A 14,595-nucleotide genomic window follows, 5' to 3' on the forward strand; every position below is an offset into this window, starting at 1 on the left:
ACAGCATTTGAAGTTGGGCCTCATCACTATTGTATTTGTGCACTCTGTGATAAGCACACCTAACTGGTAATTTTCTTCTTCTTTAATCCTGCATGCCATCTGACAGTCATTGTTAACAAGCAGGGTACCTACGCAGCAAATTTGTGCTGGTTAAGCCATACCTAGCGTTGTGTTTTGGGTAGCAACTCACCCACGCACGGCCATGAATCGTGTTTTGACACCTCCACCTTTTTTGAAAATAGCTGGTACTCCGCCATTGCAGTGGCATCAATGGAAAGACACCTTTGATGCCTACCAGGAGGCTATTGATGGAGATGCTTTTACTTCCAAGAAGAAAAAAGCTTTGTTGATTTATAACTTAGGTTCTGAGGGCAGAAACATATTAAAAACGTTACCTTTGGAATTGGTAAGCACCCATGTGAGTGGTGGTGATGAAGGGGACTTACTAATAGTTGATGACTATGCTTCCATCATCAAAACATTGGATAAAAAATTAAATCCCAAAAGGAATGTCATTCTCGAGCATCACAAATTTTTACAAGGCGCTCAGATCCCTGGTGCGTGCATTGATGACTTTGTGGCCGCTCTTAGAACTCTAGCAGTCACCTGCAACTACAGGGAGTTTAGGAATGAAATTATCTGGGATCAATTAATTGAAAGAACGTGTAACAGAAAAATTCAAGAGAAACTATTGTCTTCTGATGATCCCGATCTAGAGACTGACCTTTCCTTAGCTAGAAGTATTGAACACTCTCAGTTTTGTGTAAAAGAAATGTGTAGCACCACTTCACCTGGGGAGGGTAAATTGTTGAATGCCAAACCCAATTTCAAACCTTTGAAGGGGCCCAACACCAGTTCAGTGCATCCTATGACACATCTCAAAGCCAAAATTGAGCAAGAAGAAGTTGTATGTTTCGGTTGTGGAAGCAAATCACATTTGGGGAATGCCAAGTTTTGTTTTGCTTTAAACCAAACGTGCTTCAAATGTGGTAAAAAGGGTCATTTTGCTCGAATGTGTAAAGCTGCTAACTTGAAGAAAGGTCATGCACAGATGGTAAAAACCATTGCACAAGATATGGCTGAGTCTGATGATGAGAGTTATGACTTATTTATGTTATCGTCTATGTCTTCGCAAGTTGAAGGCATTGTCGAAATATCTTCCATGGCAGGGTCCCAGAAGAGGAAATCTCCTGCATGTAAGGTTAATGTCAATGGGAAGTGTATTGGTTTTTTAGCTGATTCTGGTTCCCCTTTCACACTCATCAATGTGAAGGGTTTTTAGGGGTTGGACAGAGTCCAAATGTAGTAATCCAAAATCAGAATCTTTGTTTATGGTGGTAAAAGAGTAGAAGTTCTAGGGAGGTTTATGGCTGACCGTGCTTTTGGTGAGGATTTGGCTACCCGAACAGTGTATGTCTAGAAGGAAGGCGCAAATTTGTTGGGGTGGGATGAGCAGGGCGCCCTTAGCATCATACTGGACCCCAATTATCCCGACATGGTGGTGTCCAGGACTGCAGTCAATCAATTCTATAGCTTGCCTCCACCTAGTTCAACCTGTGTGTGTGTGGTTGCCCAGGTGTCAAGCAACAAGTGGATACAAAGTTTTCCTGAGGTGTGCAATGGGGATCTTGGAAAATTAAATGAATTTCAGCATCGCATTGTGCTCAAGGATGGTGCTAGACCTGTGGCTCACAAAGTGCATTAAGTACCTTTAAGTCTCTGGAAGGAACTTAAATGTGAACTAGAATGGTTGTGTGCTATGGGGGTAATTGAACCCATTGAGGGTTCTGAATGGTTGGCCCCCAGTGTTTTAACATGCAAGTCCGACAAATACCTGAGGATGTCTGTGACAACCTCTACCAAACATAAACGAGATGTTGGCTACTTTGGAGGTTGCCAAGATTTTCACTTCCCTAGACATTTTCTCAGCTTCTCAGCTTACCTTCAAATCGAGCTACATAAAGAGTCAAGGCAACTCACGTCATTTGTTACACCCGAGGGAGCCTATTGCTACAAACGAATGCAGTTTGGTCTTGCCTCGGCTTCTGCAGTGTTTCAGTGTTTGATGAACAATTTGTTCAAGGACACTGTAGGAGTCGTGTTTTTCTAAGACGACATTCTGATTCATGGTAAAACAGAGTTGGAACATGATGACAAGGTTAGGCGTGTTTCAAACATTGTTAAATCTAGTGGTCTGACATTAAGAAAGGAGAAGTGCAGGTTTCTTCAAGAGGGCGTGGACTATCTTGGTCACCGCATCTCCGACAAGGGTGTTGAACCTAAACTAAAAATTATTAAGGCTATCCAAAATGCACCCACACCTGAGAACAAAGACCAGCTCCGCTCCTTTTTGGGGTTGGTAAAATAATACGCCAAATTTATGAGCAGCTTTTCTAGCAAAACAGCGAATATGCAGAATCTTTTGAAGAAGAAAGTCAAGTATGTGTGGGATGATGATTGCAGCAACAATTTCGATTTGACAAAGCAAGAAATTGTCCATGCTCATCCTCTCAAATGATTTAATTTCAACGATCAGTGCATTGTATCCACGGACGTTAGAAATGTTGGTTCAGGTGCTGCTCTTATGCAAAAAAAGAGGTGACGGTTGCGAGGAAACGATTGCTTTCGCTTCAAGAACATTAAAGGGCCCAGAAAGCACCTATTCCACCATTGAGAAGGAAGCTTTAGCCTTGTAGTGGGGTGTTCAACACGTCAAGAATTTTTTGTGGGGCAATGAATTTATTTTAAAGACTGATCACAAACCCTTGATTGATCTTTTCACTACTAAAGGAGGTAGGAGGGCTACTCCACGCATTGCGAAGAGGCAGTACAGACTGCAGGAATTTCATTACCGCCTAGAATATGTAGCTAGTGCCAAAAATCATGTGGCTGACTGCTTACCAGGATGACCCTTTCGGGAAATGAATGTGTGTGGTCGTCTGATGACTTGGAAATGGTTTGTGCAGTGTGTTCCCTGGAGAACACAGTGGGAGGTGCACTTTCTGGGCACGAATGGTTGCACAGCCATGTCAAGTGATGTAGAGATCAGAATTGTTATTGACTTTTTATCGGGGTGTGGTCCAACAACAAGGACTGTCCGTCTGAGTTGATTCCTTACAAAAGGGTCGGTGAGGAGTAATCTGTGGTTGGTGGTGTGCTAAGGAGAGGTGGTTTATTGGGGGTTCTTATATGTACGCGTAAGAGGATTTTAGACTTAGCCCACAAAGGTCATCTGGGAATTTGTGGCATGAAACGCAGGGTCAGGGAGGATTTTTGGTGGCCCGGGTTGGACAGGGATGTTGAACATTATGTTTGTGATTGTTGCATTTGTGTTGTGAGCGACAAGTCACAAGTGACTCATCCTTCCCCAGTTGATCCTGTCGTGGTGAAAAACTCACCTTGGTACGGAGTACCGGTACTTCTTAAATGTATCACTCTGAGAACCGGCACTTCTCTACTGCCGAGGAGAGTACCGGTACCCATTGAAATATAGGCTCATTGGCTGAGAGTGCTAATGAGCAGGAGTGGAACGTGTCTGGCAGCCAAGGCGCCACTTCTGTAGCCCCGATCTGAGCCCCAGCTGAGCTATTCAGCAGGGCTCATTTGAATAATGTCCAGCGCTCTCTATCACGCTGTGCTTGGCAGAGCAGGGTCGAGATTCATTTTACCTGCTAGTGTGCGCGTGTAATTTCCACAGCGCAGCACTTCAGGTAGTGAAAAGTCAGTGCAGGGTAATACTTTAAACACAGAAATTTTATCAGCGGCAAGGGCGGCGGATTCTCACACTTCCCGTACTTTCTCTTGATCGGAGGGTTAATGCCCAGACAATACGATCGAAGAGGCCCCTGGAGCGCTAATCTAACTGCTTTCTGCACTGAGGCACCTACCTTCCTAACGCCAAATGCCTCAATTACCTGGTATGTGCATAGAAAGCTTTCTTATATGCCACCAACCCTGCTTGCTGTTACTGTTGCCCGGTCACGTCAGGTCCCACATGGGACACACTGTTGCAGAGGAGCCATGTCTGGTCAGCACCCATGCTATGGCAGGATGTTGCATTTCCTGCCTGCCTGCCGGGTCTCAGGGCACCCAGGAATTCCCCTGCTGCATGGAGTTAAAGGAGGAAGCCGGTGTTCGAGAATCAATTACCTGCTCACCTTCTCCTGACCTTGACATGATGTGCTGTTCTTGTGCCCAGCCCAGCAGAGCCCAACTTCTGCCCCAGGCTCGCCACCCCATCGTGATTCTCATAGTGGGAGCAGATGGCACAGGCTGAGACACTGCAGCAGGGCTCACTGTCTGACTCTCTGAAGAAGAAGAGACAGGCTAGAGATCCACGCACTGCCAGGCCAGCAGCTCCTCTCGGTGGATCGTTCTGACAGCTGTAAAGAGATTCAGGTAAGTCAGATATTAATTTAATAATCTCCTGCTGCTGACTTTTAAAATGTTTGTTACGTAAATGATTAGGAGGCTCCAGCATGGCATAGGGCCTTGCAAATGGGCACACTAGAGTTGTCTGTTTGTGCTGAAAATGCGCTACGTTTTGTCTAAACTAGCAGTTTTGCTGATTTATTAGTAGTGCAAAGTGTTTAACATCTCTCCTTGACAGTGACACTACGAAGCAGCACCATTTATTTTCTCAGCACAGTTAGACATGCTAAATCAGAGTTAAGTCATGTGATTATTGTTTCCCCTGGAGAGAGGTCAGAGTTTTCTCTACTGGCAGTTGTCACTCTCACCATTAAGTAGCATAGAGGGTTAATATGCCTCCTTCAAAAAAGCATATTGTATTGTACTGTATTGTCTGTGGATAGCTCAGTGAGTTGCTGTTTTTGGCACAGAGATCCCTTAGTTATATGTGGTTTGGCCGCACCTGAAGCTGAGCTTGGGGTGGAGGGTGCTGATTTTTTAGAAATTAAATAATAGCTTCAAAAGCACCTGCTGTAGAGTTTGACTTCCTTGTTGCTCAAATGAGTGTGATTTCTGATAGTTGTCTAATTCCATTGACTTCATTCCATGATTTTGGTCGTAAGAAAGTGCCGCTCTAAGTGTTACATATCTAGTTGTTGCTTGGCTCTAGTAAATCCACTGAATCTATGAAAATGTCACACATAAGCAACCTGAAACATAAGCAGCTATACTCAAATGGGTGTCATTTCTGATATTTATATGATTCCCTCGTCTTCATTGCTTAATTTTGCTAGCGAGAACGTGTCACTCATAGTCGTTGAAATGTCACTCATAATTAAAATGAAAATATGAAAATGTCACACAGAGCAATCTGAAACCTTGGCAGCTATGGGGTCCATTCAGGCCCTGTGCTGTCAACCACATTCACACTATCCTCTGCATTTGCGCAAACACAGGAATCATGGCAGTCCCCTGGCAGTGGCAATTAAAAAAGCCATGGTGAAGAGTATAACATAGCTTTTAACATACCGGAGTCTTTTGTGTGTCTGCTTATGTTTGTGTGTTTGCCTGCATTTGTATGCCTGTTTTTTGTAAGAAAAAAGCGAGAGAGAATCAAGAGACTCTCAGGACGTATTTTAAAGGAAATGGGTGGCACTTTGTGTGTACGTCTGCTCGATGACAAAGGTTCATAAATAACATAGTAGGGAGGGTTGGTGGGTGAGTGAGTGGATGGATGAGTGAGCAAGGGTTGGTGTATAGATGGATGGATGAGTAATGGATGAATGGGTGAAACAGGGTGGATGATTGGATAAAAGGGCGGATGATGGGTGGATAAGTAAAAGATTGGATGGATGAATGAAAGGGAGGGAGGATGGATGAAAGGGTGGATGATGGATGAGTGAAATGTGGGATTGAGTGAAAGGGTGGATGGAATGAAAGGGTGGATGGTATAAAGGAGTGAAAGGGTTGATGGATGGATTAGCTAAATGATTGATGGATGAGTGAAAGGGTGGATAAAGAGATGGATGAGTGAAAGGATGAATGGATAGGTTCAAAGATGGATGGATGGATAGGTTTGTATATGAAGGGTGGACAGACGAAATGGTGAAAAACTGAATGATGGATGAAAAACTGAATAGACGACAGAATGTAAAGGGTAAATGGTGGACATCAGCAGGAAAATGGTAGGCTGAAAGGATGAATGGATAGATCGATGGAAGAGACAAAAGATATCTTCTGGGGAGGGTCATGATGATTTGCTTCATTTGCTTGGTGCCATAAGAGCTTTGGTTCGAAGTGGGGGTACTTTCAGTTTCTTCCTACTCAAGTGCTCAAAAATATATAGTAATGTGCCAAACAACAGCAATTAACAGTATGGCATTAAGAAGGTGCAACTATTGCAAAAAAAGGAAATGTTAACATATTATCGCATTTCTCTTTCATTTTGTGTAATGCGTTAACCTGCTTTGTTTATATAAACACATTTAAAATGTGTTTTGGTATGTGCTGCAACTATTATAGAAGTCGTTAAGTAGCATCATGTCTTGTCCTTAGCCCCGCCCACTCACTACACCTCTAGCTCATTTTAATGAGTACCTGCACTTATTTTTCACCATTTAAAGCACTGGGAAAAGGGGTGTGTTGGGATCTAGAATGTGTTGTGGGTGGGATCTCTTGGGGGTTTCCTTCTTGGAACGTGGAGTGTGGGTTTAGCGGCAATTACTGTTGGGGGTTGAAGGATACTTTACGGAACTAAAGAGGTTGGCGAACCTACCTTCGTGTCTTTTCTTCAGTATGCAGAGGAGATTATTACTTGTGGAGAGAATGTGGTCTCAAGGCTAGTGTTGAAAGTAGGATGCTTGAAGCAGATATTTGGCATGAATATCTATTTAATATGCAGAGAAGCAAACAGAGCAACTCATCACCAGCTGACCAACCGCTAACTGGCGTTGTTACAATCCAAGAGTGGAACTCGAACACAAGTGAACATTCTCGAGGTAAGAATGCAGTTACGAGTACAGTGGAATGCATTTACAACATATCTTCTTCCTTTGGGAGAAAAACATGAAGAATCAACTAAGAAAACAAAAATCAAACTAAGAGCCATAAGAATTAATTAAGTTCTTGACAATAATAGCATTTGCAATAAATTATACACAAATCCAAAACTATTAAGGTTCCTTGATAATAACATTTGAAAAAGTTATTCACAACAGTAATCATTAAGATAAACTGGAGGTCTACGATTCCTAACAACTCGATCATGGTGAGGTACAGAAATACTCTCTGTAGAAGAAGGAAACACATTGTTGTAATCAGAGGCATCACCTCCCCCGGAACAGCTTCTGCTGGTTGAAGAGGAAGATGAAGTGCTGTCTGACGTAGTGGACAACATGTAACCACTATTAGTATTGTTACATTGAGAGTGTGAAGATTCCTGTGAAAGATCTTGATTATATATGGAATTTTTTTGGGTATAAAGAGCCACTCTCCTCAGATTCCATTTTTCACCATTGGTTAAAACAACGTAATAGGGAAAAACTTCGCTAACACAGAAAGGTCCCTTGAATTTGGACAAACCTTTAGAGATCCGACCAGGTTTGACTTTAACAAAATCTCCCTCTGAGATATGCGGAGTAGAGGTAGAAGAAGGAGAAGTAGGGGCTCTACCACCATTATTGGACATTAGATTTTTGATCCAAGAAGGGGTAAGTTTAGTACCAGGTAGTCTACCCCGCATAAGTTCAAAAAGTGACTTTTCATCGGACCCATGGACAGTGGTACGATAAGCATTAACCATATCTTGTACAATATCTTGGTCAAAAGCACCACTCGAACAAGCCAGTTGGACAGTGCCCTTGACCAGCCTATTGACTCTCTCACAAAGACCATTACTTTGTGGATTGTATAGTGATGTGCGATGATGTGAATGCCAGATTTGGAGAGAAAAGAACACATCTCATGAGAGACTAATTGTGTACCATTGACAGTAATTAAAATATTAGGATAACCTTCATCCTGAAAAAGTTTTTTTTTTAATTTAATGTCTTTTACAAAAGCAACAGTGAGCCATTTCGAGAAGACATCAATAGTAACAATCGCAAAACGTTGACTTAAAGGTAATTCTTCCATGGGCCCAATAAAGTCGAGGCAAATGCTGTGCCAAGGAGTATTGGGATTGGTCAAATGACCCATGGAAGAACCAACAGCAACTTTAAGTCTCTTATCTCCTTCTTTACATAGTGAACACTTTTCTACCCATGAAGACACCCGTGAATCTAACCCTGGCCACCAAACATTTGCTTTGAGCCTGCGCTGGGTCAGGGTCTCTCCCAGATGGCCCTCATGAGCGATGTTGAGTAATCTAGGCCTTAAGTCTGAAGGAGGAATTATTCTATCACCACGCATGAGAATACTGGTATCATACAAAGATAATTCTTCAAGAACTTGAAGATAAGGGCGAGCAGAAATGTGTACACAACTTTCCCGTCTTGAACCATTTTTGACAAGGCGGAAAACTTATTGTAACACATGGCCTTGGACCAATCATCATGTGTAAAACTTCCTTCACAAATGGATAAAACATCATATACCCAAGCAAAAGCTTCATTGTCAGAATCTAAATTAAGGGCACAAGCATCTGTGTCTTTATGATCAATGGATAACCTAGATAAGCAGTTCGCTTGAACATTTCGCCAGCCATGAACATGGGAGATTTCATATTGGTACTCTTGAAGTCTGGAAGCTAGTCTTGCCAATCTGGGAGAGCCTTTACCAGCACCTCCCGGAGACAATATGCAAATTAGGGGTTTGTGATCAGTTTTGAGAAAGAATTTAGTACCCCATAGATAAGTTCTAAAATATTGGACGCCCCAAGCAGCGGCTAGTGCTTCTTTCTCGATAACAGAATAATTCTGTTCTGATTGTGTGAGGGTGCGAGAAGCAAACGATATTGCTCGTTCACCCTCAGTATGTCTTTGAAGGAGAACAGCACCTAATCCAGTTGCACTAGCATCAACCATGACGGTGGAGGTGCGTTTGGTGTCAAACGGAGCTAGAATGTTAGCTTCACAGATTTCCTTTTTAATTTGTGTAAAGCAAAATTCTTTCTCATTGTCCCACACAAATTGTGTTCCTTTTTTAAGCAAGAGTCTTAGTTGTACGGTTTTATCTGAGAAATGTTTTACAAATTTCGAATAATATTCGATTAAACCCATGAAAGATCTGAGCTGGTCTTTGTCAGTAGGGTTTGGGCAGAACGAATAGCTTCCAAGAGATTTTTCTTAGGCTTGACGCCCAAAGCAGATATTTCATAGCCTAGGTACTCTATATGCTGTACAAGAAAGGAACACTTTTCCTTACGTAAAGTAAGTCCAGCGTTCATGATTCTGAGTAGCACATCCTTGAGTACAAGGTTGTGTTCAGCTATGGAGTCACCAAACACCAGGATATCATCCTGAAAGAATACAACTTTGTGTATACCTTTAAAAATTTCTGTGACCATGCGCTGAAACACACTAGCGGCAGAAATTAAGCCGAAGGGAAGACGTGTGAATTGAAAAATGCCCTCAGTGGTTATAAATGCAGTGAGATGTTTCGAATTCTTGTGAAGTCTGATTTGGTGGTAGGCACTTTTTAAGTCAAGTTTTGAGAAAAACTTTGCACCTTGAGGTGTAGATACTAGTTCCCCAATGTTTGGTAAAGGGAAAGTGTCTGCAACCACACATTTGTTGAGCGACTTTAGGTCAAAACAGAATCTCAAATTTACGTCCGATTTCTTTGTGATTACAACCGGAGATACCCATGGAGAAGCTTCAACCGGCTCTATGACTCCATTCTGTAACATTTCGTTTAGAAATTTTTTGACATTGATTCGAATTGAGAGAGGAATTCTTCTTACCTTGTGTTGTATGGGTACACTGTTTTCTTTTAGTTTAATAAAATGTGCATACCCTTGCAACTCTCCTAAATCGTCTCTAAACACAGTATCACACTCACATAGAATATCATCTAGAGAATGATCTTCAATGACCATAACTTGATTTGTAGCTCTCGGGTTTATGATGATGTGTAAATCATATTGGTGAACCCACCCTAATATTGGAGGACCATCAACAGAGATATAGATTTTCCCAAAGATAGACCTATTTTTAAACACGATATCTGACTCAAAATAACCTAAGATATCAATAGTTTCGCCCTGAAAACCCCTGGGCGAAATATCACTTTTTGATAACAACTTTGTACTCCAGTGTCCATTCATGAAGGATTTGGGAATGATAGTATATCTTGACCCTGTGTCTACCATGAGGGATACTTCTAGGCCATCAATGGTGAAAATAGCTTTAGGTCTGTTCTGTCTCTTGTCATCATCTTGAATGATGTCGATATCGTCAACAACTAGCATTTTGTCTCTCACTAGTTCATCGTCATCGTGAACAACTCCGATTTTAGCCGATTTTTTGTTCTGCACATTTTTGAAAAATGTCCCAGACGACCACATTTGAGGCATTCTTTGTTTGAGGCAAAGCAGAATCTCGCATCCGATGTATGACTGTTGCTGCCGCAGCGTGAACAAAATTTGTTTTGGCTTTGAGTTTTTTTAACAGGTGGTTTTACTTTGTTCTTGACAACAGCAACCGATTCCTCGCCGGATTGATCATGTTGCGCCTTCTGGACATTTCTCAGAGACTTCAGGAACATCTTGTTGGCTATTGTTCTTCTTCTGTGTCTCGATAACTTTCATGCAACTCTCAGATTCTTCAATTACTTTAGCTAGATCAATAGCTACAGTCAAAGAGGGTTTTTTTCGCTGCCCACAATCTCTCATGAATCTTATTATTATTGCATTGGACTATTAGTTGATCTCTGATAAGTTCGTCGTTCATAGCTCCAAATTTGCATTTAACTGATAGCTCTCTAAGATGAGCAACAAAATCATCGATTGATTCATCGCTCTTTTGACGATGAGTGTAAAATTTATATCTGTTCATAACTAGATTTTCTTCTCTCGAAAAACGTACTTCTAGTCTGCAAATAGCTTCTTTGTATTCATCAGGGACAGGTTGACCATTAGCTTGTAAAGCTTGGGGTAATAATCTGAATAAACGCTGACCTTCTTTCCCTAAAGTACTAAGTAAAATTGCTTTCTTGCGTTTGCCTGAGAACTCTTGGCCATCCAAAGCTTCAAGATAGTTATCGAAGATGATGAACCAGTCTTCCCACGGTATTGGAGGATTGCCAGGTTCAGGTAAGAAAGGTGGTGGAAGAGTTACATTTACTTGTTGTGACATATGGTCGTTTGTGCTAGGAAATTGTTTTATACCCCTAGATAATGATTATGTGTGAAATGAGAAGTTGTGTGAGTATAAATTCTCCTTGGTTCACCAGGTTGCTTATAAGATGTGTGTGTCACCGTATGAGTTGGCAGTGGCACACTTATGATATCCTTTATTGAAGAGACAGTCCTCTTCTCTTTTTTTAAAAAATTTAGTTGGATCATAACACATGCGCAAGTATTAATGATGTTTGAGGGGTAATTGCCCATTAACCTCTTCAGCGCTGCGCGGATTCCCGCGCGGTGCTGAAAGATCTGAGCGCGGGCGGGGCCATGACGGAACGGTTCCGTCATAAGCACAGCCCAACCGACGTGCATGACGGAACCGTTCCGTCATCGGCGTCGAAGAGGTTAATAGTTTTCTGTGTCGTGTTAACATTGCATGCGCATGTATTTTAGAGTCTGACTAAGCGCTGCGTGTTAACTGGCTTCTCCTCACGTCGGTATCCCATTCGCTCGTATAATGCCAAGATGAGAATGTAAGCGCTGCGTGTGTCTGAGAGTGAGGCCTGAAACGCAGGATCGTAGCGCGAGGCACGTTGCTAAGCAACAGAGGTGGAAGGTAATGCAATGCGCGCTGGTTAGCAATACGTTGCTAGGTGACTTAATTACGCGCGTAGCTACGACAGACTCACGGTTGAAGCGGAGACCTTCTGGTTGATTTGTCTTCAAATCTTTACTCCTCTACCACATACGAGAGGGAGACGGACATCAGCTCGTTTTCTGTCTGCGAAGAGTTTACTCTGCTGCCTCGACGGGAGCGTTGATTGACAGACTTACAGGATTGCTTCTTCCGATCCGTTCATAATGCCGGTCAGCTGCTGCTTAAATCGTCGCCAAATTGTTGAAAGTAGGATGCTTGAAGCAGATAGTTGGCATGAATATCTATTTAATATGCAGAGAAGCAAACAGAGCAACTCATCGCCAGCTGACCAACCGCTAACTGGCGTTGCTACAATCCATGAGTGGAACTCGAACACAAGTGAACATTCTCGAGGTAAGAATACAGTTACGAGTACAGTGGAATGCATTTACAACAGCTAGACTGCCCACTTTGGGGCTGGTTCGAGCCTCAGGGTCGACTCCACATCCTGTGATTCTGGGCAAATCTCCTAATCTCTCCATGCCTACCAGAAAAATGAATGTGTCCTTGTGTAAGGTAACTGGGGCTCATGTAATGCGCTCCAATACCTTCCTGTCGAGTTCGTGCTATATAAATCTGCACAAAAAAATGGACCCCGTCAGTGCGGTGTGATGGTTGCTGCGGTGACGTCACGACCGGAGTGAATAAAGTAACCCGGGGGATTTGCCTCGTGGTTTTTAAACTCACTAATGAACCCGTGTGTGAGCATTTATTTCGGTGATGGCTGCTGGGGCTGTGTACGCACGAGAGGCCAGCATTACAACAGGGAATGTACCTGCTCAAATTGTTGAATGGTGTCAGCAAAGTGGCCTCGCCTAAAAACTACGTTCCGTTGACAGAACAGCTTACGCCTGCTCTCTGTGCTTGGCAGCTGTCTTCTCTGTCACGACACTCTCAAACATACTTCATCTACTTCCGCTCCTAAAACCGGTCTGTCGCAGGATTATCGACTTTAGTTTCTTGACGTTACCTAGGGACACCTGAGAAGCTCGCTCGATGTTAGTACGCGTGCGCGATAGTTGTTGCTAACTAAACCCGGAAGCGACTCGACCGCAGGCTCCAGCGTCAGCAGAGCCTCCTCGGAAGAAACATCGACTTAGTGAGTGAGACTTGCGGGGAACATGGCAACCAACAACTGCCTTTGCCTTTCATCCCTCCTGCTTCTACTGGCGGGCCATCCCGGTATCTGCTTCTATCTGCCGGGGCTTGCGCCGGTTAACTTTTGCAACCCGGAAAAGGGGACTAGCTGTCAGGTAAGGAGCGGGCTGGCCGGCTTGTGGTGGTAAGATAAATTAACAGACTCCTAACTAATTACATCTCCTAACCGGATATTACATGAAGGTAAAGCATTGTGTTGCCGAACTCTTTTCCTATGAATCTACTTACTAAGTTTTCTGTGGGTGAAAGTCGTCAGCAGCACCTTAATGCAAATCTGCCCCGGCTGATCAAATATTCCTTGGGTATAGCTCCTGATTACATGTTCCTTGGTAGAGTAGGAGCGAGAATAGTTAGCAGACGATTCAATAACGCCCTTTTCCAGTTAATGGTTTTCTTGCAAAAGATCGCCCCAATGTGGGAATTGTAGAACTTGTTCAGTTCAATTAAATCAACTTGACATATCCGAGCACAGTCATCTAGCTAGGAATGTTTTGACCTGGCAAAATCAAGCCTTGGTGACGTGAAATGATCTTGCAATCAGGGCTTTGAATGGGCCGGGTCTCACAAACTGTCGTATTTAGAAACAGACATTGAAAAAGGGACGCTCTCTGGCCCTAAATTAATGTCCTTAAATCTCATGTTAAAAGTAAAACACTGATCGATTTCTCAACAATGAACGTAAAAACGTTAATGTAATTCGTGTCACTGATTTAGTTCCGGTTTATATTTCACATGATTTCCATTCTCTGAGAATTCAAGCCTAAATATATTTTAGGAAGCAGAGGGTCATCACACTTTAAGAAGATTGTAATATATGTATTAGTTATAAGTTCCTCGTCAGGAGCGGCGGCAGCGTGTGGCATATAACACTCGCCAGCAACTTCCCTCCCAATCGCCACCCTTAGAACTCCCACACAGTATTCCATGTTCTACGCTCTGGCCGTTCGTACGTTCTATCTCACACATTTCCAGAATGCTGAGTGTTTTTTTTCGTGTACCATATTACTTATTTAGTGCATACTTTGAACTGAGTTGCCTTCATGTGTGTGTATAAGGGCCCTCGATTGAGTGGTCTGAAGTTGAGGCTGAAGGCAGAGCAAGTTTCTCATAGTGCCTGTGAGCGTGTCAAAGGTGTTCTGAATACATTGTCATCCAGGCCTTGCCATGACATACAGAGCAATGGTTAAGTATTCTAGTTGCAATTGCGATCTGTGCAAATGTGTGTGAAGGAGGTGCACCATTGTCAAACATTCACAAGGCGAAAGTAAAGGAAAATGCTGTGCTTACAAGTGAGTCAGTGTGTTTGGGGGAATAGAGTAGCGAAGGAGGTGCAAGAATGTGCATAGGGGGAGATTGAAAAGGTGGTGCTGAAGAGGAAAGAGCTGAGGTGTAAAATATGCAAATGGACGGGATGTGGAGAGAAAAAGAGCTTACAAGATTAAAATGGAGTGACCACTGCCCCTTCCACAGGCCTCATTAATGTTTTTAATTCACAGTCTCAATTTAAGAATTGAAACATTTTAAATATTATTTACAAAAAATCCTT

At 42.7% G+C, this 14,595-nt stretch overlaps 1 protein-coding gene across 1 annotated transcript in view; it reads left to right on the forward strand.

Moving 5' to 3' along the window:
* The first annotated feature begins 12,874 nt into the window (after positions 1 to 12,874).
* Positions 12,875 to 14,595, forward strand: part of LOC146829304 (transmembrane 9 superfamily member 2-like) — a 669,393-nt gene continuing 667,672 nt past the window's right edge. The window contains exon 1 of the mRNA XM_085607971.1: positions 12,875 to 13,144. Coding sequence (XP_085464097.1) covers positions 13,013 to 13,144 — 132 coding nt within the window. The 5' untranslated portion in view covers positions 12,875 to 13,012. The remainder of the gene's footprint in view (positions 13,145 to 14,595) is intronic.

This window comes from Triturus cristatus, chromosome 5_2, assembly GCF_964204655.1.
Source record: "Triturus cristatus chromosome 5_2, aTriCri1.1, whole genome shotgun sequence".
NCBI lineage: Eukaryota > Metazoa > Chordata > Amphibia > Caudata > Salamandridae > Triturus > Triturus cristatus.